The sequence below is a fragment of the Ovis canadensis genome, chromosome 1, assembly GCF_042477335.2.
Source record: "Ovis canadensis isolate MfBH-ARS-UI-01 breed Bighorn chromosome 1, ARS-UI_OviCan_v2, whole genome shotgun sequence".
Classification (NCBI taxonomy): Eukaryota; Metazoa; Chordata; class Mammalia; order Artiodactyla; family Bovidae; genus Ovis; species Ovis canadensis.
The window spans coordinates 204,847,884-204,873,226 of record NC_091245.1 but is presented as its reverse complement, the minus strand read 5'-3'; the positions used below and the strand labels follow the sequence as shown (position 1 = coordinate 204,873,226).

Below are 25,343 nucleotides of genomic sequence, written 5' to 3'. Positions count from 1 at the left end.
TCAGTTCAGTTCAGTTCAGTCGCTCAGTCGTGTCCGACTCTTTGCAACCCCATGAATCACAGCACACCAGGCCTCCCTGTCCATCACCAACTCCCGGAGTTCACTCAGACTCACGTCCATCGAGTCAGTGATACCATCCAGCCATCTCATCCTCTGTCGTCCCCTTCTCCTCCTGCCCCCAATCCCTCCCAGCATCAGAGTCTTTTCCAATGAGTCAGCTCTTCGCATGAGGTGGCCAAAGTACTGGAGTTTCAGCTTTAGCATCATTCCTTCCAAAGGTATACATATATTCCCTCCCTTTTCAACCTCCCTCCCATCTTCCTCCCCATCCCACCCCTCCAGGTTGATACAGAGCCCCTGTTTGAGTTTCCTGAGACATACAGCAAATTCCCGTTAGCTATCTATTTTATATATGGTAATGTAAGTTTCCATGTTACTCTTTCCATACATCTCACCCTCTCCTCCCCTCTTCCCATGTCCATAAGTGTATTCTCTATGTCTGTTTCTCCATTGCTGCCCTATAAATAAATTCTTCAGTACAACTTTTCTAGATTCCGCATATATGCGTTAGAATAGGATATTTATCTTTCTCTTTCTGACGTACTTCACTCTGTATAATAGGCTCTAGGTTCATCCACCTCATTAGAACTGACTCAAATACATTCCTTTTTATGACTGCCCACTCCAGTATTCTTGCAAGCAGAATTCTAAGGACAGAGGAGCCTGGAGGGCTATAGTCCATGGGGCTGCAAAGAGTCAGACACAACTGACTAACAAAAGGAAAAATGGGTAAAGAATATGAACAGACATTTCTCCAAAAGGCTATACAAATGGCCCACAAGCACATGAAAGATACTCAACATTATTAATCATTAGGAAATTGCAAATCAAAACCACAACATGATATCATGCAATGCCCATGAGAATAGCTGTAACAAAAGACAGACATGGATGAATGGATAAACGAAATGTGACATATGATGCTGCTGCTGCTAAGTCGCGTCAGTCGTGTCCGACTCTGTGCGACTCCATAGACAGCAGCCCACCAGGCTCCTCTGTCCCTGGGATTCTCCAGGCAAGAATATTGGAGTGGGCTGCCATTTCCTGCTCCAATGCATGAAACTGTAAAGTCAAAGTGAAGTCGCTCAGTCGTGTTCGACTCTTTGTGACCCCATGAATTGCAGCCTACCAGGCCCCTCTGTCCATGGGATTTTCCAGGCAAGAGTACTGGAGTGGGTTGTCATGTCCTTCTCCAAATGTGATGTATATATACAATGAAATATTGACAGTGAAAGTGAAAGTCCCTCAGTCATGTCTGACTCTTTGTGATCCCATGGACTATACAGTCCATGGAATTCTCCAGGCCAGAATACTGGAGTGGGTGGTCTTTCCCTTCTAGAGGAGACCTTCCCAACCCAGGAATCGAACTGAGGTCTCCTGCACTGCAGGCGGATTCGTTACCAGTTGAGCCACAAGGAAAGCCCAAGAATACTGGACTGGATAGCCTATCTCTTCTCCAGTGGATCTTCCTGACCCAGGAATCGAACCAGGGTCTCCTGCACTGCAGGCAGATTCTTTACCAACTGAGCTATCAGGGAAGCCTAATGGAATATTATTCATTCTTAAAAAGAAAGGAAATTCTGGTCACAAGCTGTAACATGGACAAAACTTGAGGACACAATGCTAGGTGAAAAAAGCCAATCACAAAAGTACAAATATTGTATGATTCAACTCATATGATGTCTCTGTGCTGCGTGCTAAGTGGCTTCAGTCATGTCTGACTCTTGGTGACCCCATAGACTGTAGCCCACCAGGCTCCTCTGTGCATGGGATTCTTCAGGCAAGAACACTGGAGTGGGTTGCCATGCCCTTCTCCAGGGAATCTTCCTGATGCAGGGATCAAACCTGCATATCCTGCACTGGCAGGTGGATTCTTTACCACTGAGCCACCAGGAATCCCATAATGTATCTAAAGCAATCAAATTCATAAAAATAGTACAATGGTGGTTGTATTGGGAATTTTTATTTAATGGATCTGTAGTTTCAGGTTTTCAAGGTGAAAGTTCTGCAGATCTGTTTCACAACAATGTGAACACGCTTAATAAGGAGCCGTACACTTAAACATGATTAAGGTGGTAAATTTTATGGGTTTCTTAATTAAAATTTAAAAGAAAAGTCTTAAAAGACTGACGATAAGAATCTTGGCAAGGATGTGGAGGAAATGGAACTCTCATATATTGCTGGAGGGAGCGTAACATGGTGCTTCCTTTTTGAAAACAGTTTGGTAGAAATTCCTTGAAAAGTTAAACACAAAGTTCTGTATGAACAAGAGAGTCCACTTCTAGGTATATACCCAAGAAAAATGAAAACCTATGTCCACACAAAAACCTGTACATACATGTTCATAGCAGCATTACTGATAACAGCCCAAAGCAGAAAGAACCCAAATATCCATCAAATGGTGAATGGGTAAATAAAATGTGGTATGAGTGAGCAGACTGTGCAGTGGAAACTTGCTGAGCCAGAGGTCAGCGGATCAAAATAAAATATGGAATATCCATAAAACAGAATATTATTCAGGCATAAAAAGGAATAAAGTACTGATGAATGCCATAACATAGATGAATCTTAAAAATATCACATAAAGCAAAACAAAAACCACATATTGTATGATTCCATTTATATGACATGCCTAGAATAGAAAAATCTATAAAAACACAGCAGATGAGTGGTTGACAGGAGCTGGCCAGGAGGAAGGAATGGGGAATTACTACTGACAAGTATGGGCTTTCTTTTTGAGATGACAAAAATGCTCTGAAATTAGATGGTATTGATGGTTTCATGTTGTATAAATATACTAAAACCCCCTGGATTACAAACTTTTAAAAGGTGAACTTTTTGGTATGTGAATTATATCTGAATTTTTTAAGGCTGAAAAATAAGAAATACATTTGAATCATGTGTAGAGGGAGAATCAACATGCAGGTAATATCCTTGAATGTGACTTCATATGTGCCCACTGTCTGGTAAGACTGAATAAACTCAAGCTGTGTGTGTGTGTGTGTGTGTGTGTGTGTGTGTGTCTGTCTGTCTGTCTGTCTGTCTGTGTGTCTGTGTTAGTCGCTGAGTCATGTCTGACTGTTTGCGATCCCATGGACTGGAGGCCACTAGGCTCCTCTGTCCATGGAACTGTCCAGGCAAGAATACTGAAGTGGGTTTGCCATGCTCTTCTCCAGGTTATCTCCCCAACCCAAGGACTGAACCCAGGTCTCCTGCATTGCAGGCAGATTCTTTACCATTTGAGCTACCCAGAAAGCCCCCAAAACTCAAGGTACATACCCTAATATTATTTTCCTTTTCTTAAATTGTAAAGATACTGAATACTAAAATGTTAAAGTTTACCTGGCAAAAGAAAGAAAAGTAGCCATAATCTTACCACAAAATAGAACAATTATTTACTTATTTCCCATATATTCTTTGATCAGTGGTGACTTTTTCACAAACATAACTAAAATAGAAATGACTGAACATGACTTTAAAAAGATATTAAGCTCTCTATCTTAATCAAGAAACAAGCCTTCATAAAAGAGAGAAAGGAGCCTCCAAATTCAGGAATTCCTACTTAGGAGAAATTTACTATATAAAATTGAAATTTCCAAGACATGTAAAGCAAATATGTACCCAAGTTTTGCTCTTCATAGAACTGCAGTCTCCCTCCAAATTCAGGAATTCCTACTTAGGAGAAATTTACTATATAAAATTGAAATTTCCAAGACATGTGTAGCAAATATGTACCCAAGTTTTGCTCTTCATAGAACTGCAGTCTCCCTGCTGTTTCTTAGACTCTCCAGATGAGGGCTCTGCCCCCCTTTCTCATTGTAGCCTATAAAGTACCTGAGACTGGTTTCTCCAGATGGGGCCCCTTGCAGTTCCCTCCCTGAAAATATGGACTGGGGGATCTTGATGCTGAAAAGAGTGTGAAATTGGCCAAATCCCTTGCCCTCCCTGAGCCTCAGTTTCCTCATATATAAAATAGGGATGATAATACCACCTCACAGGGTTTTAGTGAGAGCTACATTAACCACTGTCTGTAATGTGCTTGGTTCAGTAAACAAAGGCTGTTATTATTATGTTCCAAGGATGCATTTGAAAAAGTCACTTACAGGGAATTCCTTGGCGGTCCAGTGGTTAGGATTCTGCACTTTCACTGCTGAGGGTTCGAATTCAATCCCTGGTTAAGAAACTAAGACCCCACAAGCCACATGGTATGACCAAAAAGAACCCCCACACCTTCCCTATTTATCTGCACAGTGAGCCAGCCTATGAGACAATCGCCAGTTTCGGAGAACCTTCTACATGGTCCTCTATGAATGAGGCCAAGAGACAAGTGTCCAGAAGATAAAAGGACCCAGGAAACATCTCCTGAGTAAATGAATGAAATGAGTCTCAATGCTTTTACTTAAATTAAAAGGTTTGGGGATTTCCCCCCTTTTTTCTTGATTATAGAAGTAATAGAAGAAAAAATTATTAGTCCTTCTAAAACTATATATATACAACAGCACAGAAAACTGAAAAGGAAAGAGAAACTTTAGAAAGGACTCATATCCCTTCCACCCAAGGGGCAATCTAACTTATTTTGACTTGCTTCTTTTTCATTATTTTGACATTGTGTGCTAGTTGTATACTATATATGATTTTATAAAATATAACTTTATTTTTTCCACTTAGTGCGTTATAAGCATTTCATTTAATTTTTTATAAATAACAATACTTAAATAATGTTTTATTATATGGGAATATTTAACAATTTCCCCATCATTGGACTTTTAGGATTTTTCCAATTTTCTATTGCAAAATACATTTTCTAAGTGTCAGAGACATACATATGTTTGTGTATATATGTATATTATGAGCTCAGAAAAGAATAGAAATGTATGTGTGTGAGTGGGTACCTTTGGGCATGGGATGGTTGGGATGTCACATATTTCCTTACTGCTTTAAATCATTTACAGTGAGCAGGGATGACTTTTGTAATTAAATGTTTAAGCAAACCTAGAGACTGTCATCCCACTCCAGTACTCTTGCCTGGAAAATCCCATGGATGGAGGAGCCTGGTAGGCTGCAGTCCATGGGATCGCTAAGAGTCGGACACAACTGAGCGACTTCACTTTGACTTTTCCCTTTCATGCATTGGAGAAGGAAATGGCAACCCACTCCAGTATTCTTGCCTGGAGAATCCCAGGGATGGGGGAGCCTGCTGGGCTGCCGTCTATGGGGTCACACAGAGTCAGACATGACTGAAGTGACTTAGCAGCAGCAGCAGTAGCAGCAGAGACTGTCATACTGAGTAGAGTAAGTCAGACAGAGAAAGAGAAATCTGGTATGATAAAAAAGAAATGATACAAATGAACTTATTTACAAAACAGATTCACAGACTTAGAGAACAAACTGATGGTCACCAGCAGAGAGGAATGAGAGGAAGGGATAGTAAGGGAGTTTGGGATTGACATGTACACACTGCTATATTTAAAATGGATAACCAGGAATTCCCTGGTGGTACAATGGATAAGAATCCACCTGCCAATGCAAGGGACATGGGTTCGATCCCTGGTCGGGGATAATTTCACATGGTGTGGGGCAACTAAGCTCTAAGCCAACATGCCTAGCACCTGTGCTCCACAACAAGAGAAGCCACTGCAATGAGAAGCTTGCACACCGCACCTAGAGAGTAGCTCCCACTCACCTGCGCATAGCAATGAAGACCCAGCACAGACAATAAATAAATAAAGTTATTTAGAAAATAAAAGGGATAACCAACAAGGACCTACTGTATAGCACAGGGAATTCTGCTCAGTATTATTTAACAAACTAAATGGGGAAAGAATTTGGAGGGAAAAAAAGGGAAGGCAGGAGGAAAGGAGGGAAGGGAGGGAGAAAGAAGCGGGGAAAGAAAGTAGAAGGAAAGAAAATTTCTGCACCAGTTCCATTTATCAAGAGTCTGAAAGATCAAGAGCCACAAACAACATATTCCCTTTATATCTTTCACAGGACAAAGCCAGGTACAGTTCTATGATTAAAAAGTTGATATATTTGGAATTTAACTTCTCTAAACAAAAAAGAAAGTAGCAAGTTGCAAATAATCCTAGCCCAACTTACTGATTGATTTTGGATTCTGTCGTGTTTCCAGCTTTGTCTTTCAATTTGATTGTAATGGATCCTCTTCTTACATTCTTATTCCAGGTTATAATATCCACAGAGTAATGATATACTTCAAAACAGGGAGAAAGCATGGTATGAGAGAAATAATCCCAAATGCTTTCCTGAATGTTCAGTTCCTGAAAACCTGGCCTACCTAATAACTAGGTCTCTTTTTCCCTTCCTCTCTAGTTTTTCTGCAAAGATTCGGGCAGAATTTTCCAATATTTCTCTCTATTCTCTTTGGTAAAGATGGCCTGAGGGATGGCAGAACTCAATGGTATCCAGATGCCATGTTCAGGCACCACTCTTGGATCAGTGTTCCCACGTTATTGACTGAAGTCTCATGGCCTACTGCCAAGTATGACTGATTCACCACTATTCCTGCCCGCTTTAGAATAAACTAAATAGGGGGCCATGTGGAGACCCTCACCAGCTGACGAGGCCTTCCTCAGTCTGGGTCATGTCCACTAGCCTGCCCAGCCTCCCTCATCTCTGCCCAGTCATGCCATAATGCCACCTGCACTGCCATACTCTCTCCCATGTCTGGGCTTTGTCCCCTTTGCCAATTCATCCTTCAGGTTTTGACTTAATGCACTTCCTCCAGGAGACCTTCACTGATGCTCAGACTCAGTCAGGTCTCTCTCAGAGTTCTTTTCATGCTCTGGTCTTCTCCCCTCATTAGTCAGCACATGAATTACTGTATTTACAGTAATTACTGTATTTACAAAATACAAGAAAAATTATAATCAAAAAAGTGGCAAATGAATGTGTATATCCATGCAAATATTGCCTATGTGATGTCTTATGGGGTTAAAAAAAAAGCTAAAATATATTAATGCTACAACAATAACTGGGAAGGGATGATGATCCCTTTGTAATCCCAGCAGAAATACCTATTGATACCCATTGCTTGCTTGCTTGCTAACTCTCTTCAGTCGTGTTCGACTCTGTGTGACCCCATGGACTGTAGCCTGACAGCTGTCCATGGGATTCTCCAGGCAAGAATACTGGAGTGGGTTGCCATTTCTGTCTCCAACTGATACCCATTAATTCCTACTGAATGAATGAGGGCACATAAAATGTCCAGAGAACTTTTCTTCCTACCTACTCTTTGCTCCCCAAGGTCGATAATGATCTGGAAAGATGGGGATCCCACCATGATAGTCAAATTTACTATCTCTGGGTCAGACTTGCAGAAAATGGCGAAGAGGCTCAGGGAGATGACAGTCCTACAGGGGCATAACGTCAGCCATGGAGTTGCTGTTTCACGGCCTGTTATTACTCAGGAGCTTGTCCCATTTGGATCAGGCAGATACCAAACCCTGAGCTGCTATACATGCTCCAAAAGAGGAGGGAAACCTGGTGATGTGCAACCTCCTTCATAAGGGAGACTCCCAAGGAAAGTGAAAAGGGAGATAAGATTGTAAAACGTACATCTACCCAGGGAAATTCCTACTTGCTTCCTAGGGCATCTAATCATCGGCTGGCCTATTTAGCTTCCATCTTGAATACCCAACCTCTCAGTGTCTTTAGAAAGTCACTGTGGCTACTTTGGAGCTGGAATTGGCCTATAGATATGGTTGACAGCCAACTTTTCCTAGTCATAACCTCATGTCTCAAGCAAATTTTCTGGAAGATCTTAGTAATTAGAATGACCATCCAGTGGAGCTAACAACTATGACTTGTTGAGATTTTAATTCTTATAATCCAGAAGATAGGCATGATTGTCCCCATTTTACCAAGCAGAACTTTGAGACTCAGAGAGGTTAAGTGTCTTGGTTACACAGCTGTAGTGTGGTAGAGTCAAGATTCAACCTAGGTCCTTCCAGCTCCAAAGTTCATGCTTCACCACGGCCTTCATGTGCCAAGAAGTAACCAGGAAGCTGAGACTCAGACATTCCAAAAATAAGAGTCAGGCAATAGCAAACAAGCACATTCACCACTCACTGCAGAAGGGTTTCTCCTCAGCTGTGTCAAAGAATGCTTTAATCATAGGAGGGTCCCCCTCCCTTAAATAGTCTTTCCAGTTATCAGCATAATAGCCTATAAAACAAGCCAGAAGAGTGTAATGTCAACATGTGTTCTATGAACATAAAAGCAGCTGGGGAGACTGAACAGCAGGTTTGACTGCCACCACCACCGCCGAGACAATCGCCCTCATACCCACCCCCGCGGTGAGGACCTGCAGGGCCACAAGGGCATGCCCCTCCCCAGCAGCCCCCTTACTTTTCTCACAACCCTAGCCTTCAGAGCTGGGGCTTGCAAAAGGACCCTCCGGTGACTTTTCCCCTCTTTCTACTGACATTACATCACCCAGCCCTGGTTCGCAGTAGCAGGGATGTGGGGAGTGACACACACTGAAAACTAAAAATGTGCCGTGCTTAGTCTCTCAGACATGTCCCACTCTTTGTGACCCCATGGACTGTGGTCCACCAGGCTCCTCTTTCCATGGAATTCTCCAGGCAAGAATACTGGAGTGGGTTGCCGTGCCCTTCTCCAGGGGATCTTCCCAACCCAGGGATCGAGCCCAGGTCTCCCACTTTGCAGGCAGATTCTTTACCGACTGAGCCTCCAGGGAAGTCCTAGGCTAAAAACAGCACTGATATTTTTCAGTAATACCTTCATTTTCTAGATTATTTAAAACAGATTCAGATTTATACCTAGAGCAGCATCACTTTTGCAAAACAATGTGCTTTCTTGAAGAACTATAATTGGGCCCCTAAACTGCACAGAACTTGGAATGGCCATGTAACTATGTCCAGAGGCAAGAGAACGTCCTTCTTTGTGATTGTGCCAGCAGGAATGAGGCTAAGGGCTGGCCCTGGGACCTCTCTCTCTCCCCTTTTCCCACTGCTTAGGGAGTGGCCTCCGCATTCTGGGACCCAGGAATCAGTATTTTTTAAAAGCTCCATATTCAAATATACAGTCAAGGTTGAGAACCCCCTGTCTATAGCCTGCCCTGATGTTAACTTGAGTTTTTCCTTTGGGAACAATTAGAAAATTGTCATGACCATTTAGTTGTGAAGTCATCACCACCTGGAATATTTCCACTCTTTGCAAATATCCAAATAGCCTCCATGGTTATTACTCCAGCTCACCCTGTGTTTGTGTACATGCAGAGAACACCGGAGTGTGATGTGATAGCATTAACAGATATGACTTGTTAGAAGGGATCACCCTGTAAGACCCTCCTGTAACAGAGAGGTTGTATGCCTGGAGAAGGGTGTTCTTAACCCCATGGGAGTAAACTGCGTGAGGTGAAAATCTTGTGGAATCTCCCTTTTCTTGCCAGAATAAAGCATCCAGGGAGGTGGCACACCCTTCTGGATGAAATCCTATATAGATTGCTTTTTCTAACATTCTTTAGTATCAGGAGACTCCAGAGTACCTCACAGAACTATTGGCTAGAAAAAGCTAAGGAAACTAAAACACAGGATATTCAGGCCCATCTTTGGATGGAACACAGGATATTCAGGCCCGTTTTTAGGTGGTTAAAATGGTGCTAAGATTCTACCAGAAATTAGCTCTTTGTTAATCAGAGTGGGAAACTGCTGGCTAGACTTACCCAGAATGGGACAGGGCTCCGTCTGTGATATGCCACAGTTGACACACTTCCCGTTCCTATAATCCCGATAGGAGTCACAGGGATACGCGGTGATGGCGCAGTTCTCTCTCAAGGAAGAAAGGTACAGGTACACGGACCTCTGGTGATCACACTTAAAATACTGCATTCCTTGGTTGTATAAGGAATAATCAAAGAACAGTTGTAGCATTTAGTAGTAAATAGTGCATCGCATGTTGTTTTTTGTTCTTTGTAAAATTGACTTGGCTGCACCAAGTCTTAGCTGTGGCACATGGGATCTTTAGATGGGGCATGTGGGATCCAGCTCCCCAACCAGGGATTGAATCCCAGCCCCCAGCACTGAGAGTGAAGAGTCTCAGACACAGGACCACCAGGGAAGTCCCTCGCATATTGTTTATCCACATAATTAATTATGTCTTTTACACACCAGGCACTGTGCTAATAGCTCCAGTGTACTTGATCCCATTTAATCCTTACAAAACCCAATAGATCGGGATTTATGCTGACAAACAGTAAGTGACAAGAGAGGCATGATTATCCTCGTTTTACCTGGCAGGACACTGAGACTCAGAGATGTTCAAGGATTTGACTTTGTCCTTACTTTGTCACTGAAATGTCAGAATAGTCAGAGATCCCTTGGAGGTTTTTAGCAGAAAGAAGCACATTTAAACCAGTAAAGATGCCAGAGAAAGAAGGCATTGGAGAGCAACTGGTAGAGAAAGACCCCAAGGAGGGCAAAGAGAGGAGGTAGCTGTGAAAAAGCATGGAGGGTGCTTTCCCCCAGGGTTGGATGGAGAAACGGATGTAAAGACCAACTTTGTGATCTAAGGTTGCTGCTGCAACCTTAGGTGTCCGACTCTGTGCGACCCCATAGACGGCAGCCCACCAGGCTCCCCCATCCCTGGGATTCTCCAGGCAAGAACACTGGAGTGGGTTGCCATTTCCTTCTCCAATGCATGAAAGTGAAAAGTGAAAGTGAAGTCGCTCAGTCGTGTCCGACTCTTAGCAACCCCATGGACTGCAGCCTCCCAGGCTCCTCCATCCATGGGATTTTCCAGGCAAGAGTACTGGAGTGGGGTGCCATGGCCTCAGGATAGGTAAAAAGGCTCCTTCAGGTGGGACCTTGATCAAGGTACAAAAGTCAAACCTAGCTCAGCTCTGAGAGGTGAGGGTTTATAGCGTGGGAGGTATTTGGAATAGAAGCACAAGGAGTGATCGTAAGGGAGTCAGCAGGAGATAAGCACAAGGCTTTTCTGGCATTTCTGAGGGTCTTGAGGGCCATGGAGAAGTGAGCAAGTTTGCCTGGGCCTTGTACTCGATCAACAAGAATCCATGACTTCTCCAGAATGTGCCCAAGCAAAGATGGGGGCTCACATGGCAGAGACCTAAGGGCCCGGGGGCACATAGGGAGCTCATGAGAGCAGATAAGTGGCAGGGGCTCCAGTTCTGCTACAGAGGTGAAAGGTGAAGTGAGAGGAGCTGCACCATAGGATGTGGCACTGAAAGCCATAAACGGGCAAGAAGAGGTGACAGACAAATGCAGTTAATTCTTGGTGGGTGCCATGTGGTGCGATGGTGAGAGGAGGGTGATGAAGCACAAAAGAGTTGGAGCTGATGAAGGACTAGAGTACAGAGAGGTTTGTCAGAAGGTCGATAGGTCAGATGGTGAAGTCATGTAGAAATGGGAACTGGGTCCCAAAGGTGAGTACTCAGATAAGAATTTTTAAATAACAGACAGTGAACCACATCAACGGACGAGTTGTAATTATGAGCCAGTAGTTGAAGAGGCACTGGGCGCTGGAGTCAGATCAATGTTTCTTCTTCCTCCAGAGTCCATGTATATCCATAGAAGGAATTAGTGAAGTACAAAAAGAAATCAACTGGGCAAAAGAGAGAAGCATGCAGCCAAGCTGGCTGGAGTAAAATTTGACAAATCAACATTTAATTATTTTTCCTGGAACCTCCACTTGCAGAAACAATGAAGTTAATAACACCATGGAGGATATCCTTTAGAAGCAAAGCACATTATCTTTGGCTGTTCCTGGATGTTGTTACACTACAGTACACAGGACAGGATTTGAACACACACCATTTATGGAACAATTGAACACACACTATTTATAGTACAATATGGTTGCCCTACTTATGCCATTTCATCTGGATCATTTTCAAATGCCACATCATTTTCCTGGGACCATATACAGCTATTATTTTTGTACCAAAATCATTTTTTTTTCTAGAATTATTTCCATGATTGATTAGTTATATCTAACAATTGTGCAATACAGATTCAGAGCACTTAGGGTTTTTTAAAAATTCTGTCCCCTCATCACGCTTTAATATTGTCTTCTAACTACCTATTTTGTGAGTTTTTTCTCATTGTAAAACTAACACATGCTCATTCAGAAAATATAACATAACAGGAAATTATGACCTAAAAATCACCTAGAAATCCAATATCTAGAAATCACCACTAATAATTATTTGGAGCATTTAATGTTTGGTCTCTTTTTTTCTGTACTTACACATGTCCAAATATACACTTAAAAAACAAACTAAGATTATGCTGTTTAATTTTGTCTCTTTTTCACTTTGCAAATATTTCATATTGGAAATATTTTCAATAAACTAACAACATGTTTTTTAAGAATTATATCCCTTTGCTTAAGGTGTGCCATGCTAGTTAATAATTTTCCTATGTTGGAGATTTAGATTATTTCTAAAAACTATTATAAATAATCCTATGTTGAACATCTTTGCACTCTGATTTTTTACTGCATTTTCCATTATTCCTCTAGGAGAGACTGTCAGATATGGACTGTCTAAGTCAAAGACGTACCTTTTGAAGAGAGAGAAATAATTCAGAAATAAATAATAACTATAATAATATATATAGTTTTTAATAATATATATATTTTAATTATATTTAATAATATATATAGTTTTTAATCATATGGTTATGCTTTTTTAAAGTAGCATATTTAAGTAGTAATGTTTTATTTAAAATTTATAGTTGGACCACCTCTATCATCTCAGAAAATTTGTTTTCAATTAATAACAATTCCACAGGCCTTCCTTGGTGATCCAGTGGTTGAGAATCCACCTTGCAATCCAAGGGACACGGGTCCAGTTCCTGGTCCAGGAAGATGCCACATGCAACGGAACAACTAAGCCTTGCTCCACAACTACTGAGCCTGAGCTCTAGAGCCCATGAGCCACAGCTACTGAACCTGCCCACTGCAGCTACTGAACCTGCCCACTGCAGCTACTGAAGCCCGAGGACTCTGCAGCAAGAGAAGCCACTGCAATGAGAAGTCCCACGCATTGCAACTAGAGAAAGCCTGAGTGCAGCAGTGCAGACCTACCACAGCCAAAAAATAATAAATAAATCTTGAAAAAAAAAATTCACATTGGGATTTCCCCGGTGGTCTGTCCAGTATTTAAGAATCCACCTTGCAATGCAGGGGATGAGGGTTTGATCCCTGGTGGGGAAACTAATATTCCCACATGCCATGGGGTAACTGGGTCTGTGTGCTACAACTACTGAGCCTGCATGCTCCAGAACTGGAGTGCCTCAGTAGACAGCCGAGCTTCACAGCAAGAAGAGAAAGTCCAAGTGCCACAAAGAAAGATCCCACATGAAGCAAGGAAGATCCAAAACTAAGACCTGAAGCAGCCAAATAAATAAATAAATAAATATATTTTTAAAAAACCCACATAGAATGATAATCAGATTTTTAAAATACACGCTTTAAAAACCACTGTTTTGCACAATATAAAGACCTGTACTTACCTCCAAATATTGTTTTGGGGCAACCAGGTTGATCCAATCCTCCATTTGGGTAGAAGTCTATGTTTCCTAATGGTTCCTTGTAGCCCAGTGCTAAAAGAGAATATACTATGTTTTCAAATTACTTTGCACTCTTCTCATCTCACAGCTCATTTGCCTGTAACAGGATATAGGCAGGGATTGTCTTATTCTTGTCATTGCTGCTATTGTTGTCATTATACCTATTTAAATATTTTGTCCAAAGTTAGCCAGATAGTTAACCCACTCCAGTAGTCTTGCCTGAAGAACCCCATGGACAGAGGAGCCTGGCAGGCTACAGTCCATGGGATCACAAAGAGTCAGACATAACTGAGCGACTAAGCACAGCACAGCAACCAGATAGCTAGAAAGCAGAGATTTCCAAGTAAGAGACTAGGAAGCTGGTAATAGAATTTATGTCAGATATTTCTGAAAATGAGAGTTTTGGCCCTCATTCACTGCATCACTGATAAAATGAAAAGTTTCATGTTTATATTTGGCTGGAACACTCTTGTTGCTGGGTGCTTCCTGAGCCTCTAATTGCATTTGTGTAAGTGTTTAATGAATAAGAAACAGGAAACCTTCACTTAGTAGGAGAAATTGGGGCATCTGGGAGGGTTAAAAGGTTGGAAACTCTTCTAGAAAATGGAGACCTAGAAAATCATAGATAGATTTAATAATTGCTTATTCTGTTTAACCTTGTAACTCCAAAGTAATAAAAAATATCCTTGATTAAAAGATTATATATATGTATGTGTATCATTGCAATAATAATCATGCATGCTCAGTCATGTCTAACTCTTTGCAACCCTATGGACTAGAGCCCGCCAGGCTCCTCTGTCCATGGGGATTCTCAGGCAAGAATACTGGAGGGGGTTGCCATGCCCTCCTCCAGGAGACTTTCCCAACCCAGGGATCCAACCCTCATCTCTTACGTCTCTTTACCACTAGCGCCACCTGGGAAGCCCACTATTACGTATTGAGACGCTACATGTGTCTGTGGGTGTGATACTAGGGGTTTTATACAGTTTTCTTCTAATATTCGCAGTGTCTGAAGGGTAACCATTGGTAAGTTCAGATGAAGTAAGTTACAGATGAAGCTTCTGGGGCTCAGAGACTTATGGAACAAACATGACATCACCAGAAAGAATAAAACCTGGGGTTTGAGTCCACCTCTGCCTGACTGCAAAACTTATACTTTTTTCCTCATTTACTTTCTTCCCAAGAACAAAAAATAAATTACTCTGCGCCCTCCAGAATTGAAATGGCATTGAGGTACTGCATCCAAATTGCATAACACTTCACACACTACATAGTCAAACAAGCTATTTCACAGAGACATTTACTCTAAGGCACACAATACCACCCCAGAGTGCCCATGATAGCCAGTCAAGGGTTTTTCAGGAGGTTGTATCACAAAGGGGATGTACTACTGAGTGACCCCTCTGTCATCCTGTCCCCTCTGCCCTCCCTAAGTGCCTACTCCAGCTCTCCTCCCAGACATCTGGATATAAAGACCCATCTTGAACATCAGCCCAACCGCCACGTTATGTACCCAGTATTGAAAATGAAATCAACACCATGGAGGTCTACAGAGAGGTGGAGAGGTATAGGCAGTTCAGAAATGCTCTGTGTGGGGACTTCCCTGGTGGTTCAGTGGCTAAGAATGCACTCCCAGTGCAGGGGGCCCAGGTTCATTCCTTGGTCAGAGAACTAGATCCTACATGCCATAACCAACACCCGGAGCAGCCAAATATATATATACACATACACATATATATATATATATATATATATATATATATATATATATACATTTTTTTTTTTTTTAGGAAATGTTTTGTGTGGAAACGCACAATGCTTAACTTAATCTTTCAACTTAAGGAAATAATGAGAAAGAACAAACAAAACCACAGAAAATCATGCATCCAAACTGAGCTGCACTTATGGAAACATATGTCCATGGTGTGCAAACCAGCCTCTCCTTGATGGGTAAAGATGATCACTTTACAAGTAAGAGATGATGAGAAGGGCAACCCCACTCCAGGAGGTCCCAGATGCCTGCATAAAACCACTTCCCTTCATCTTCCTGTGGATTTGGAAGCCTGCCCTGTAGGTAAAGAAGGAATCTGGAGGAACCTGATCCACCTCTGCATGAGCATCCCCACAGGGAGAGACTCTTTGGGAGTTTGGGGGGGTGGGGATGGTCACTGACCCACAAGGACAGGAATGTTACCGTCTGTGTCCGAATGGATGACGTCAACGAATTGTGCGTCTCTGGGATCTAATCTGTCCTCTGGAGGTTTCCCGTTGTATAAAGGGCCCGCCGGGTCCAGACCTGCAAAGAAAATAGAGTTGGCCTGGCAGCCCCACACCATGAGTCACCTGCAGCAGCAGGCTTTTGATCCCTCCCTAGGAGGATGGTTCACAGGCTGCAGGGCACCCTCGGTGGTCAGGCACTCACATTCCCATCCTGCTGTGTCAGGCTCCTTTCCACAGCCCCATGGCCTTTTCCCAAAGTGGAGGTGGTTACCCTCGCAGTACCCCCTTGAGAATGCAGCCAGACTCCCTCCAGAGGTGTACCTTTTTCTTTTTGCCGCACCACGTGGCCTGTGGAATCTTAGTTCCCCAACCAGGAATTAAACCCAAATCCTTGGCAGGGAGAGCTTGGAGTCTTAACCACTGGCCTGCCAAGGAATACCCTGGAGGTGTACCTGTGTGGGCCCCTACAGTAGGGAGTGCACAGACAAATGGGGACCAGTGACGGGGATAAACTGATTCCTCAGGAAAAAAAGCATCCAAGGGTGCATATAAAAAGTAAACACAGTACTTACGTTTATCCCATTTTAAATAACCTAGAACTTTGCTTCTCTTCCTTGTTATTAAAAAAACTCCTTTATTGTTTCCATTTTTATTCACATTTACCAGCTTACATCAGAGAAGCCTAGGAGGGAGGCAAGGCAGCTATTGTCATTCCTATTTTACATGTGAATGAACTGAGGTTCAAGTGTCTTAACCGGAGCCACAGTCTCACAATGCAACCAGTTCTATCTGCTGAGCTTTTTATTTCCTTTAACTGGGTTTGGCAAACTGAGTGGGAAAGTGTGAGACTCACTGGTCAGGCCAGGCATTAGACCAGGTATGGAGGAGGGAAATAAAGTTGTGTGTGTCAGTTCCTGCACAATTAACCCACCCCATAAAGGCCTGAACTGATTTCTTGCTCTTGGAAGATGTCAGTGGGATGTTCCTCACCATCATTATGAAACAGCTGCCAGAACAAGAGAACAGCTCCTATGATGATGTAACCACACACTAAAAACACCAGAAGATCCCAAGTTCAGTTCAGTCACTCAGTCGTGTCCGACTCTTTGCGACCCCATGAACCACAACACACCAGGGCTCCCTGTCCATCACCAACTCCCGGAGTCCACCCAAACCCATGTCCATTGTGTCGGTGATGCCATCCAACCATCTCATTCTCTGTCATCCCCTTCTCCTCCTGCCCCCAATCTTTCCCAGCATCAGGGTCTTTTCCAATGAGTCAGCTCTCTGCATCAGGTGGCCAAAGTATTGGAGCTTCAGCTTCAACATCAGTCCCTCCAATGAACACCCAGGATTGATCTCATTTAGAATGGACTGGTTGGATCTCCTTGCAGTCCAACTGACTCTCAAGAGTCTTCTCTAACACCACAGTTCAAAAGCATCAATTCTTCTGCACTCAGCATTCTTTATAGTCCAACTCTCACATCCATACATGACTACTGGAAAAACCATAGCCTTGACTAGACAGAACTTCATTAGCAAAGTAATGTCCTGCTTTTTAATATGCTGTCTAGGTTGGTCATAACTTTCCTTTCAAGGAGTAAGCGTCTTTTAATTTCATGACTGCAGTCACCATCTGCAGTGATTTTGGAGCCCCCCAAAATAAAGTCTGACACTGTTTCCACTGTTTCCCCATCTATTTCCCATGAAGTGATGGGACCAGATGCCATGATCTTCGTTTTCTGAATGTTGAGCTTTAAGCCAACTTTTTCACTCTCCTCTTTCACTTTCATCAAGAGGCTCTTTAGTTCTTCTTCACTTTCTGCCATAAAGGTGGTGTCATCTGCATATCTGAGGTTATTGATATTTCTCCCCGCAATCTTGATTCCAGCTTGTGCTTCCTCCAGCCCAGCATTCCTCATGATGTACTCTACATAAAAGTTAAGTAAGCAAGGTAACAATATACTGCCTTGATGTACTCCTTTTCCTATTTAGAACCAGTCTGTTGTTCCATGTCCAGTTCTAACTGTTGCTTCCTAACCTGCATACAGATTTCTCAAGAGACAGGTCAGGTGGTCTGGTATTCCCATCTCTTTCAGAATTTTCTACAGTTGATTGTGATCCACACAGTCAAAGGCTTTGGCATAGTCAATCAAGCAGAAATAGATGTTTTTCTGGAACTCTCTTGCTTTTTTGATGATCCAGCAGATGTTGGCAATTTGATCTCTGGTTCTTCTGCCTTTTCTAAAACCAGTCTGAACATCTGGGAGTTCACAATTCACATATTGCTGAAGCCTGGCTTGGAGAATTTTGAGCATTACTTTACTAGCATGGGAGATGACTGCAATTGTGCGGTAGTTTGAGCCTTCTTTGGCATTGCCTTTCTTTAGGATTGGAATGAAAAATGAACTTTTCCAGTCCTGTGGCCACTGCTGAGTTTTCCAAATTTGCTGGCATATTCAGTGCAGCACTTTCACAGCATCATCTTTCAGGATTTGAAACAGCTCAACTGGAATTCCATCACCTCCCCTAGCTTTGTTCGTAGTGATGCTTCCTAAGGCCCACCTGACTTCACATTCCAGGATGTCCGGCTCTAGGTGAGTGTGAGTGATCACACCATCATGATTATCTGGGTTGTGAAGATCTTTTTTGTACAGTTCTTCTGTGTATTCTTGCCACCTCTTCTTAATATCTTCTGCTTCTGTTAGGTCTAGACCATTTCTGTCCTTTATCAAGCCCATCTTTGTACGAAATGTTCCCTTGGTATCTCTAATTTTCTTGAAGACATCTCTAGTCTTTCCCATTCTGTTGTTTTCCTCTATTTCTTCTCACTGATCGCTGAGGAAGGCTTTCTTATCTCTCCTTGCTATTCTTTGGAACTCTGCATTCAAATGAGTATATCTTTCCTTTTCTCCTTTGCTTTTTGCTTCTCTTCTTTTCACAGCTATTTGTAAGGCCTCCTCAGACAGCCATTTTCCTGTTTTGTATTTCTTTTTCTTGGGGATGGTCTTGCTCCCTGTCTCCTGTACAGTGTCACGAACCTCCGTTCATAGTTCATCAGGCACTCTGTCTATCAGATCTAGTCCCCTAAATCTATTTCTCACTTCCACTGTATGGTCATAAGGAATTTGATTTAGGTCATACCTGAATGGTCTAGTGGTTTTCCCTGCTTTCTTCAATTTAAGTCTGAATTTGGTAATAAGGAGTTCATGATCTGAGCCACAGTCCACTCCTGGTCTTGTTTTTGTTGACTGTATAGAGGTTCTGCATCTTTGGCTGCAAAGAATATAATCAGTCTAATTTCAGTGTTGACCATCTGGTGATGTCCATGTGTTGAGTCTTCTCCTGTGTTGTTGGAAGAGGGTGTTTGCTATGACCAGTGCATTCTCTTGGCAGAACTCTGTTAGCCTTTGCCCTGCTTCATTCTGTACTCCAACGTCAAATTTGCCTGTTATTCCAGGTGTTTCTTAACGTCCTACTTTCGCATTCCAGTCCCCTATAAGGCCCTACTAACAAGAAACTTAACCTGGAATGGAAAAGGTTTCAAGGGATGTCCCCTAGTTTTTATCTATGAAGGTCATTTTAAATGACATCTCCTATCCCCAGTGCTATAAAACTCAAGAGAGAGCATCCTTGCCTTAGCAGTCCTGGTTCTAGCCCCAGTTTCTCCATTTCTCCTCAGCTAACACCCTAGATTCCTTGAGGTATATCATTATCTGCCTCCTTTTCTTATCTCCCTTCTTTCTCTCCCCCAATTTTTCTTCCTCTTCTGTCTGCTCCCAACTGAAACTGATGTGGGAGGGGGTGGATCAATAACCAGGTACCCAAGTCCATAGGATATCAGCACAGCATTTTATGGCGAGTTAGAAAAAAAGAGAGCAACCCAGGCAGTCAGGCAAGAAAAGGGAAATTTGTTAGAGGAAAAAGAGAGGGTGACTGGCTCTTAAGGAGGACCAGCATCCTCCCTTTCTTACAGAGTCCTTCTTACACCCCACCAGTGAAAAATTCTGAGGGGATGGTCTGGAATCTGAGAAGATTCCACAGCTTGGAGAAGATACGTGCCAGTGAGATAACAGGATGCCATTTGGGCAGTTTGGTCAGTCTCGAGGATCACTGTGATTTATTCTTTGTTTGCTTGGTCCACATAACGAGCCATCTTATCAGTGAGACCCCATGTGGACCCTATCAAGCATGAGAAACTCAGAACCTCAGAAACACCTTGCTAGGGAAGCCTCCCCCTCCTCATGTAAAACAGCAGCACTTACTATCTGAGAAAATGAACAGTAAGAGCCTCAGTTTATAGCAGCCTCCAGATCCATGGCTGAAAGACTGGCTTACCAAATAAAGTCCAAACCAGGGCAATTTCAAAAGTAATAAAGCTGCTATTAATAATTATGACAGGACTGAAGACACAAATGAAGACTGTCACAGCAAACACATGCTCTCCTTAGAGAAAAGTCATAGCAAATGATCAGCTTACACTGTCAGCCAGAAATCACACTATCCTTAAAAAGCTGCATATTTTGTGTGAGCAGAGATCACTGGAGTCGGATAGAGGTGACATGAGCCCCAAACCTAGCATTAACCGGCTGTGTGATTTTAGGCAGGTTACTTCCCTTCTCTGAACCTCAGTTTCCTTATCTGCAAAACAGAGGTAGAATTAATTGCTACTTCAGAAGGCTTACCAAGGCATTCCTAGATCTAAATCCAGAATACTGAGATTATTATAGAACAGAAACAAAACCAACAAAATGGAGCGCTTTCTTGTTGCTCTGTGATCGCCAGCAAAGTGTCTAACTAGTGATCGCTGGCTTTGATTACAAAATTAACCAGTTTGAGAATCTGATGAAAGCCCTGGACCTCGGACCTCTTCCCAGGACAAACGTCCAATGTTTTACAGGTGGCTTTAGGGGCCTCCCTTACTCCTATCCCAAAGGTCACCATGAACTAACTCTCCAAGGCAGTGCTATCTAATAGAAATATAATGTGAGCCACATATATAGTTTAAAATTTTCTAGCAGCCACTTTTAAAAGCTGAAAAACAAAGAAAACTGATTTTAATAATGCATTTTATTTAACCCAGTTTATTTAACCCAATATAGCAGTAAAATTTCATTTCAACATGTAGTGAATATAAAAAATCCAAATTTTAAAATGTATTTAAGGTATTTTTTAATATATATTTTTCATAAATTTCAAATTTCATGAAACTTTAATATATTTTTATCACTTTTTTCATATTTTAATATATTCTAATATGTCTTTCATTTTTAATAAGACATTTCATATATTTTAATATATTTTTCAAAATATTTTAATGTATTTTTCTTCAAAATCCAGTGTGTGCTTTGTACTTATCGCACATTTCAGTTTGTGTTAGCTACATTTCAGGTACTTGATGGTACATGCAGCTCATGGCTATTGTATTGGACAACATAGATCTGTGGTCATTTTTTAATGTGTGGCATTCAGACCCATCTGAATCTTCTGGTGAAAAGCATAGACTCCTGGGACTTCCTGGTGGCCCAGTGGCTAAGACTTTACACTCCCAGTGTAGGGGGCCCTGGTTCTATCCTTGGTCAGGGAACTAGATCCCACATGCCACAACAAAGACCCAGTGCAGCCAAATAAATACATTAATTATTTTTTAAAAAGATAAGAAAGCTAGGCTTCAGTTACTTTTTAAAAAATAAATAAAAGTACAGACTTTTGTATCCCAAGACCAGAGATCCTGATTCAGCACATCGGCACTCTATCCAACACTCCAAGGTGATTTTTATAAGAATCAGATTTAATGTATTATCAAGTGATGTAGGTATTTGACATGTTTTTAAATCTATTCATCTTCATTTTAAGAAATTAATGAAAAGTAATACCAGGAGATGTGCCTGGAGAGGAAAAGGAAAAGCAAGAACAGAAGACAAAAGGGGAAAGGGAAGAGATGAAGCAGACATTCTGGCCTAGATGGTTAGCAAGCAGAACCGCACAGGTCTTAGGAGCTAGGAGTGAATTATGTCTTTCCCGCCCCACAATCCAGTAATCCCACTCAAGAAGGGCAGTCGGAGGTGAGTGGGGAAGGGAAACGCTTTACCCCTGAGACAAGCACTTGGGAACAGGTGAATTTGATGTTGGAGCTCAGTGAGGATGAGGAACTGGGAGAACATGGGGCAGTCAGCTGCTGCTAAGTCACTTCAGTCGTGTCCGACTCTGTGCGACCCCATAGACGGCAGCCCACCAGGCTCCCCCGTCCCTGGGATTCTCCAGGCAAGAATTCTGGAGTGGGTTGTCATTTCCTTCTCCAATGCATGAAAGTGAAAAGTGAAAGTGAAGTCGCTCAGTCGTGTCCGACTCTTAGCCACCCCATGGACTGCAGCCTACCAGGCTCCTCCGTCCATGGGATTTTCTAGGCAAGAGTACTGGAGTGGGGTGCCACTGCCTTCTCCAGGGCAGTCAGAGGAGATGGAAAATTGAGCTGCAGACTGCGGGCTGAGTCCAGGTCACAAAGCAGAGCCACGCGGACCCGGGAAGGGAGGCTGGCTGGGGAAATCTCCATGCTCAGAGGCCAGATTACATTGTATTCCCATCCAAAGTAGTTGTGGGAACAGACTTGCTGGGTGGCTGAGGAGCAAAATTAACGGGTAGATAGAATAAGACAATGATGGGCTAGAGCCCCCAGCACTAGCACTGAACAGCCCATTTAGCTTACCTCTTCCCAAACTTTGTGGTCAGTGACATCAGGTCAGTAGCTTAAAATCAGCCACAGTGGGAGTATTTACATCATGGAATCAGTAAATGCTATAAATTTATTTGTGTGTGTGTGTGTTTGTGTGGAGAGCTGATCAGCTTCTAAACATACCACTGGGAAAAGTCCCAGCTCCCAAAGGAGAAGCTCCCAACAGATAAAGAAAACAAGCAAATTTGAGCCATTTGTCCTTTGTACCCAAAAGGGAAAATGAATTTTTAAAAAGTAAACACGTGTTGCTTCCTAAAACATTATAGTAATAATTAAAAAAATTGAGTCCCTGATGGTCCAGTGACAAAGATTCCACGCTTCCAATGCAGGGATCCCAGGTTCTATTCCACATTGCCACAGCTAAGATTTTGCATGTCGCAGCTAAAGATCCTGAATGCTGCAACAAAGGTCCTAGATTCCCTGTGCCGCAACTAAGACCCAGCACAGCCAAATAAATAAATACTTTTTTTAAAACTGAAAAAACATTTTGCTTCCCTAGGAAAGCAGGTGAATAAGATGAGAGCAACCTTGGCATTTGGGGTGAAAGTAAGAAAAAAAATAGCCCAGGAAAAAATATGACCTCAAGTACCAAGGTTAGAAGACACCCAGCTAATGTGGAGTCTATGTGTATATATGAGAAAGAGAAACAGAAGGGGCGGGGGTGTGGGGCCAGAAGACTAGCCCAGGGCCACGTGTCAGGTTAAGTACCACATTCAGTCCTGTGGCTCTAAAGGGTTACCTCTCAATTGTAGCTGGTTTGAATCATTTACCTCTTCCCGCCCTCCTTCCATTCACTTCTGCCTTCCAGATTGCCTAGATTGGAAATGGCTATCTCAGGGTAAGGATCAATTCTGGAAAAGATATGGATGGCCGGAAGCCTTGCCTCTCTGAAAGAGAAAGCCTCCCTCAGCCTTTCATCTGTCACCGTGGAAAGTTACTGAGCACTAGGCAAATGAACCCAGCAAGGGGATCTTTTTTTGGAGTTTCACCTGCTGTGTTTCTGAGGGTTTTTATTCAGTCTTGGTCTGAAAGCTGATAGTTACAGAGTTAACTCCAGACAACATAATTCCCATCTCATTTCCTACCCTAAGGCTCCAGCTTTATTTTGGGGGGCTCCAAAATCACTGCAGATGGTGACTGCAGCCATGAAATTAAAAGACGCTTGCTCCTTGGAAGAAATGTTATGACCAATCTAGACAGCATATTAAAAAGCAGAGACATTACTTTTCCAACAAAGGTCCGTCTAGTCAAGGCTATGGTTTTTCCAGTGGTCATGTATGGATGTGAGAGTTGGACTGTGAAGAAAGCTGAGCGCCAAAGAATTGATGCTTTTGAACTGCGGTGTTGGAGAAGACTCTTGAGAGTCCCTTGGACTGTAAGGAGATCCAACCAGTCCATTCTGAAGGAGATCAGCGCTGGGTTTTCTTTGGAAGGACGGATGCTAAAGCTGAAACTCCAGTACTTTGGCCACTTCATGTGAAGAGTTGACTCATTGGAAAAGACTCTGATGCTGGGAGGGATTGGGGGCAGGAGGAGAAGGGGACGACTGAGGATGAGATGGCTGGATGGCATCACGGACTCGATGGACGTGAGTCTGAGTGAACTCCGGGAGTTGGTGATGGACAGGGAGGTCTGGCGTGCTGCGATTCATGGGGTTGCAAAGAGTTAGACACGACTGAGCAACTGAACTGAACTGAACTGAACTGAAGGCTCCAGCTATGCCTGGGACTATATTAGATATGTAGTTCAAACAATCTTGGATTAAATGAAAGGAAGGCCATCTGCTTGGGGCAAAATCCCCATCATGGGACATAGCTGTTTCTGTAGTCATAGAGAAATAATGTCACTACCAAACTTTTCTATAGCATACACAATTTATAAAGTGTTTGCACATATTTTATTAAATAATAAATTAAATACTGCTGAAGTCAGTTACTACTATGGTCTTCCCTTTGCACAAGAGGACATTTGCTCAGAGCGGTTAAGTAATTAGAAGAGCTGATTTGGAACCCAAGGATTTGGATTGCGTGTATCATGCTCCCCCAGGAAACACAGTCCACAGGCTGGTTATCCTGAGCCCATTCACAGGAAGACTTACCTGTAATTCTTACCTGTAATTCTCCCCAGCTGGCCATCGTACATCTTTCCAACAAACCCAGCTATGTGGGCTCCTAGACTTACTCCAATCATGTAAATGTCATCCAGAGAAGCTCCTTCTGCCTGGAATTTCAAGAGGTCCATTGTTAAAAATTGTGAGGGACCAAGGAGTTGACAATACCTGGAGAAATTTCCTAACGGTTGGCTTTGGAGAAACATTTCTAAGCACTTTATGTCCATCATCTTATTAAAATGTCACAACACCCCCACAAACTAGATGTTATTCTTTTGATTATACAGATGAGGAAACTAACTGACTGGGCTGAAGTCATCTTCCCAAGGTCAGACAGCTGCTGGGAGGGAGCAGGGCAGAATTCAAACTGGTCTGTCCAAATACAAACCTGTGCCTTAATTTTTATGCCATGGTGTTTCCATTCGTGCTTCTTCTAGGAACCAAGCTGAGACATCTTAAAGCCTTCCCCACTGAGAAGAAGGGCAACCAAATATTTCAATGAACTCCTTTATCTTCATTCTGGCTTGGTTAATGAATTACTATGGAGAAGGAAGGAAGGAAAGAAAGGGGCAGGGCATACTGTCCATAGTCCTGGGATAGCTGGTCATGAGTCATTTTATTATTCCCTTTCCCAAGGGCTGTGGCTTAG

At 42.6% G+C, this 25,343-nt stretch overlaps 1 protein-coding gene across 1 annotated transcript in view; it reads right to left on the bottom strand.

Annotated features, from left to right (window-relative positions):
- LIPH (lipase H) overlaps positions 1-25,343 on the bottom strand; it is a 53,226-nt gene that overhangs the window by 10,926 nt on the left and 16,957 nt on the right. The window contains exons 3-8 of the mRNA XM_069558669.1: positions 24,696-24,804; positions 15,826-15,927; positions 13,575-13,664; positions 9,764-9,931; positions 8,146-8,241; positions 6,157-6,268 (exon numbers count right to left, since the gene is read on the bottom strand). Coding sequence (XP_069414770.1) covers positions 6,157-6,268; positions 8,146-8,241; positions 9,764-9,931; positions 13,575-13,664; positions 15,826-15,927; positions 24,696-24,804 — 677 coding nt within the window. The remainder of the gene's footprint in view (positions 1-6,156; positions 6,269-8,145; positions 8,242-9,763; positions 9,932-13,574; positions 13,665-15,825; positions 15,928-24,695; positions 24,805-25,343) is intronic.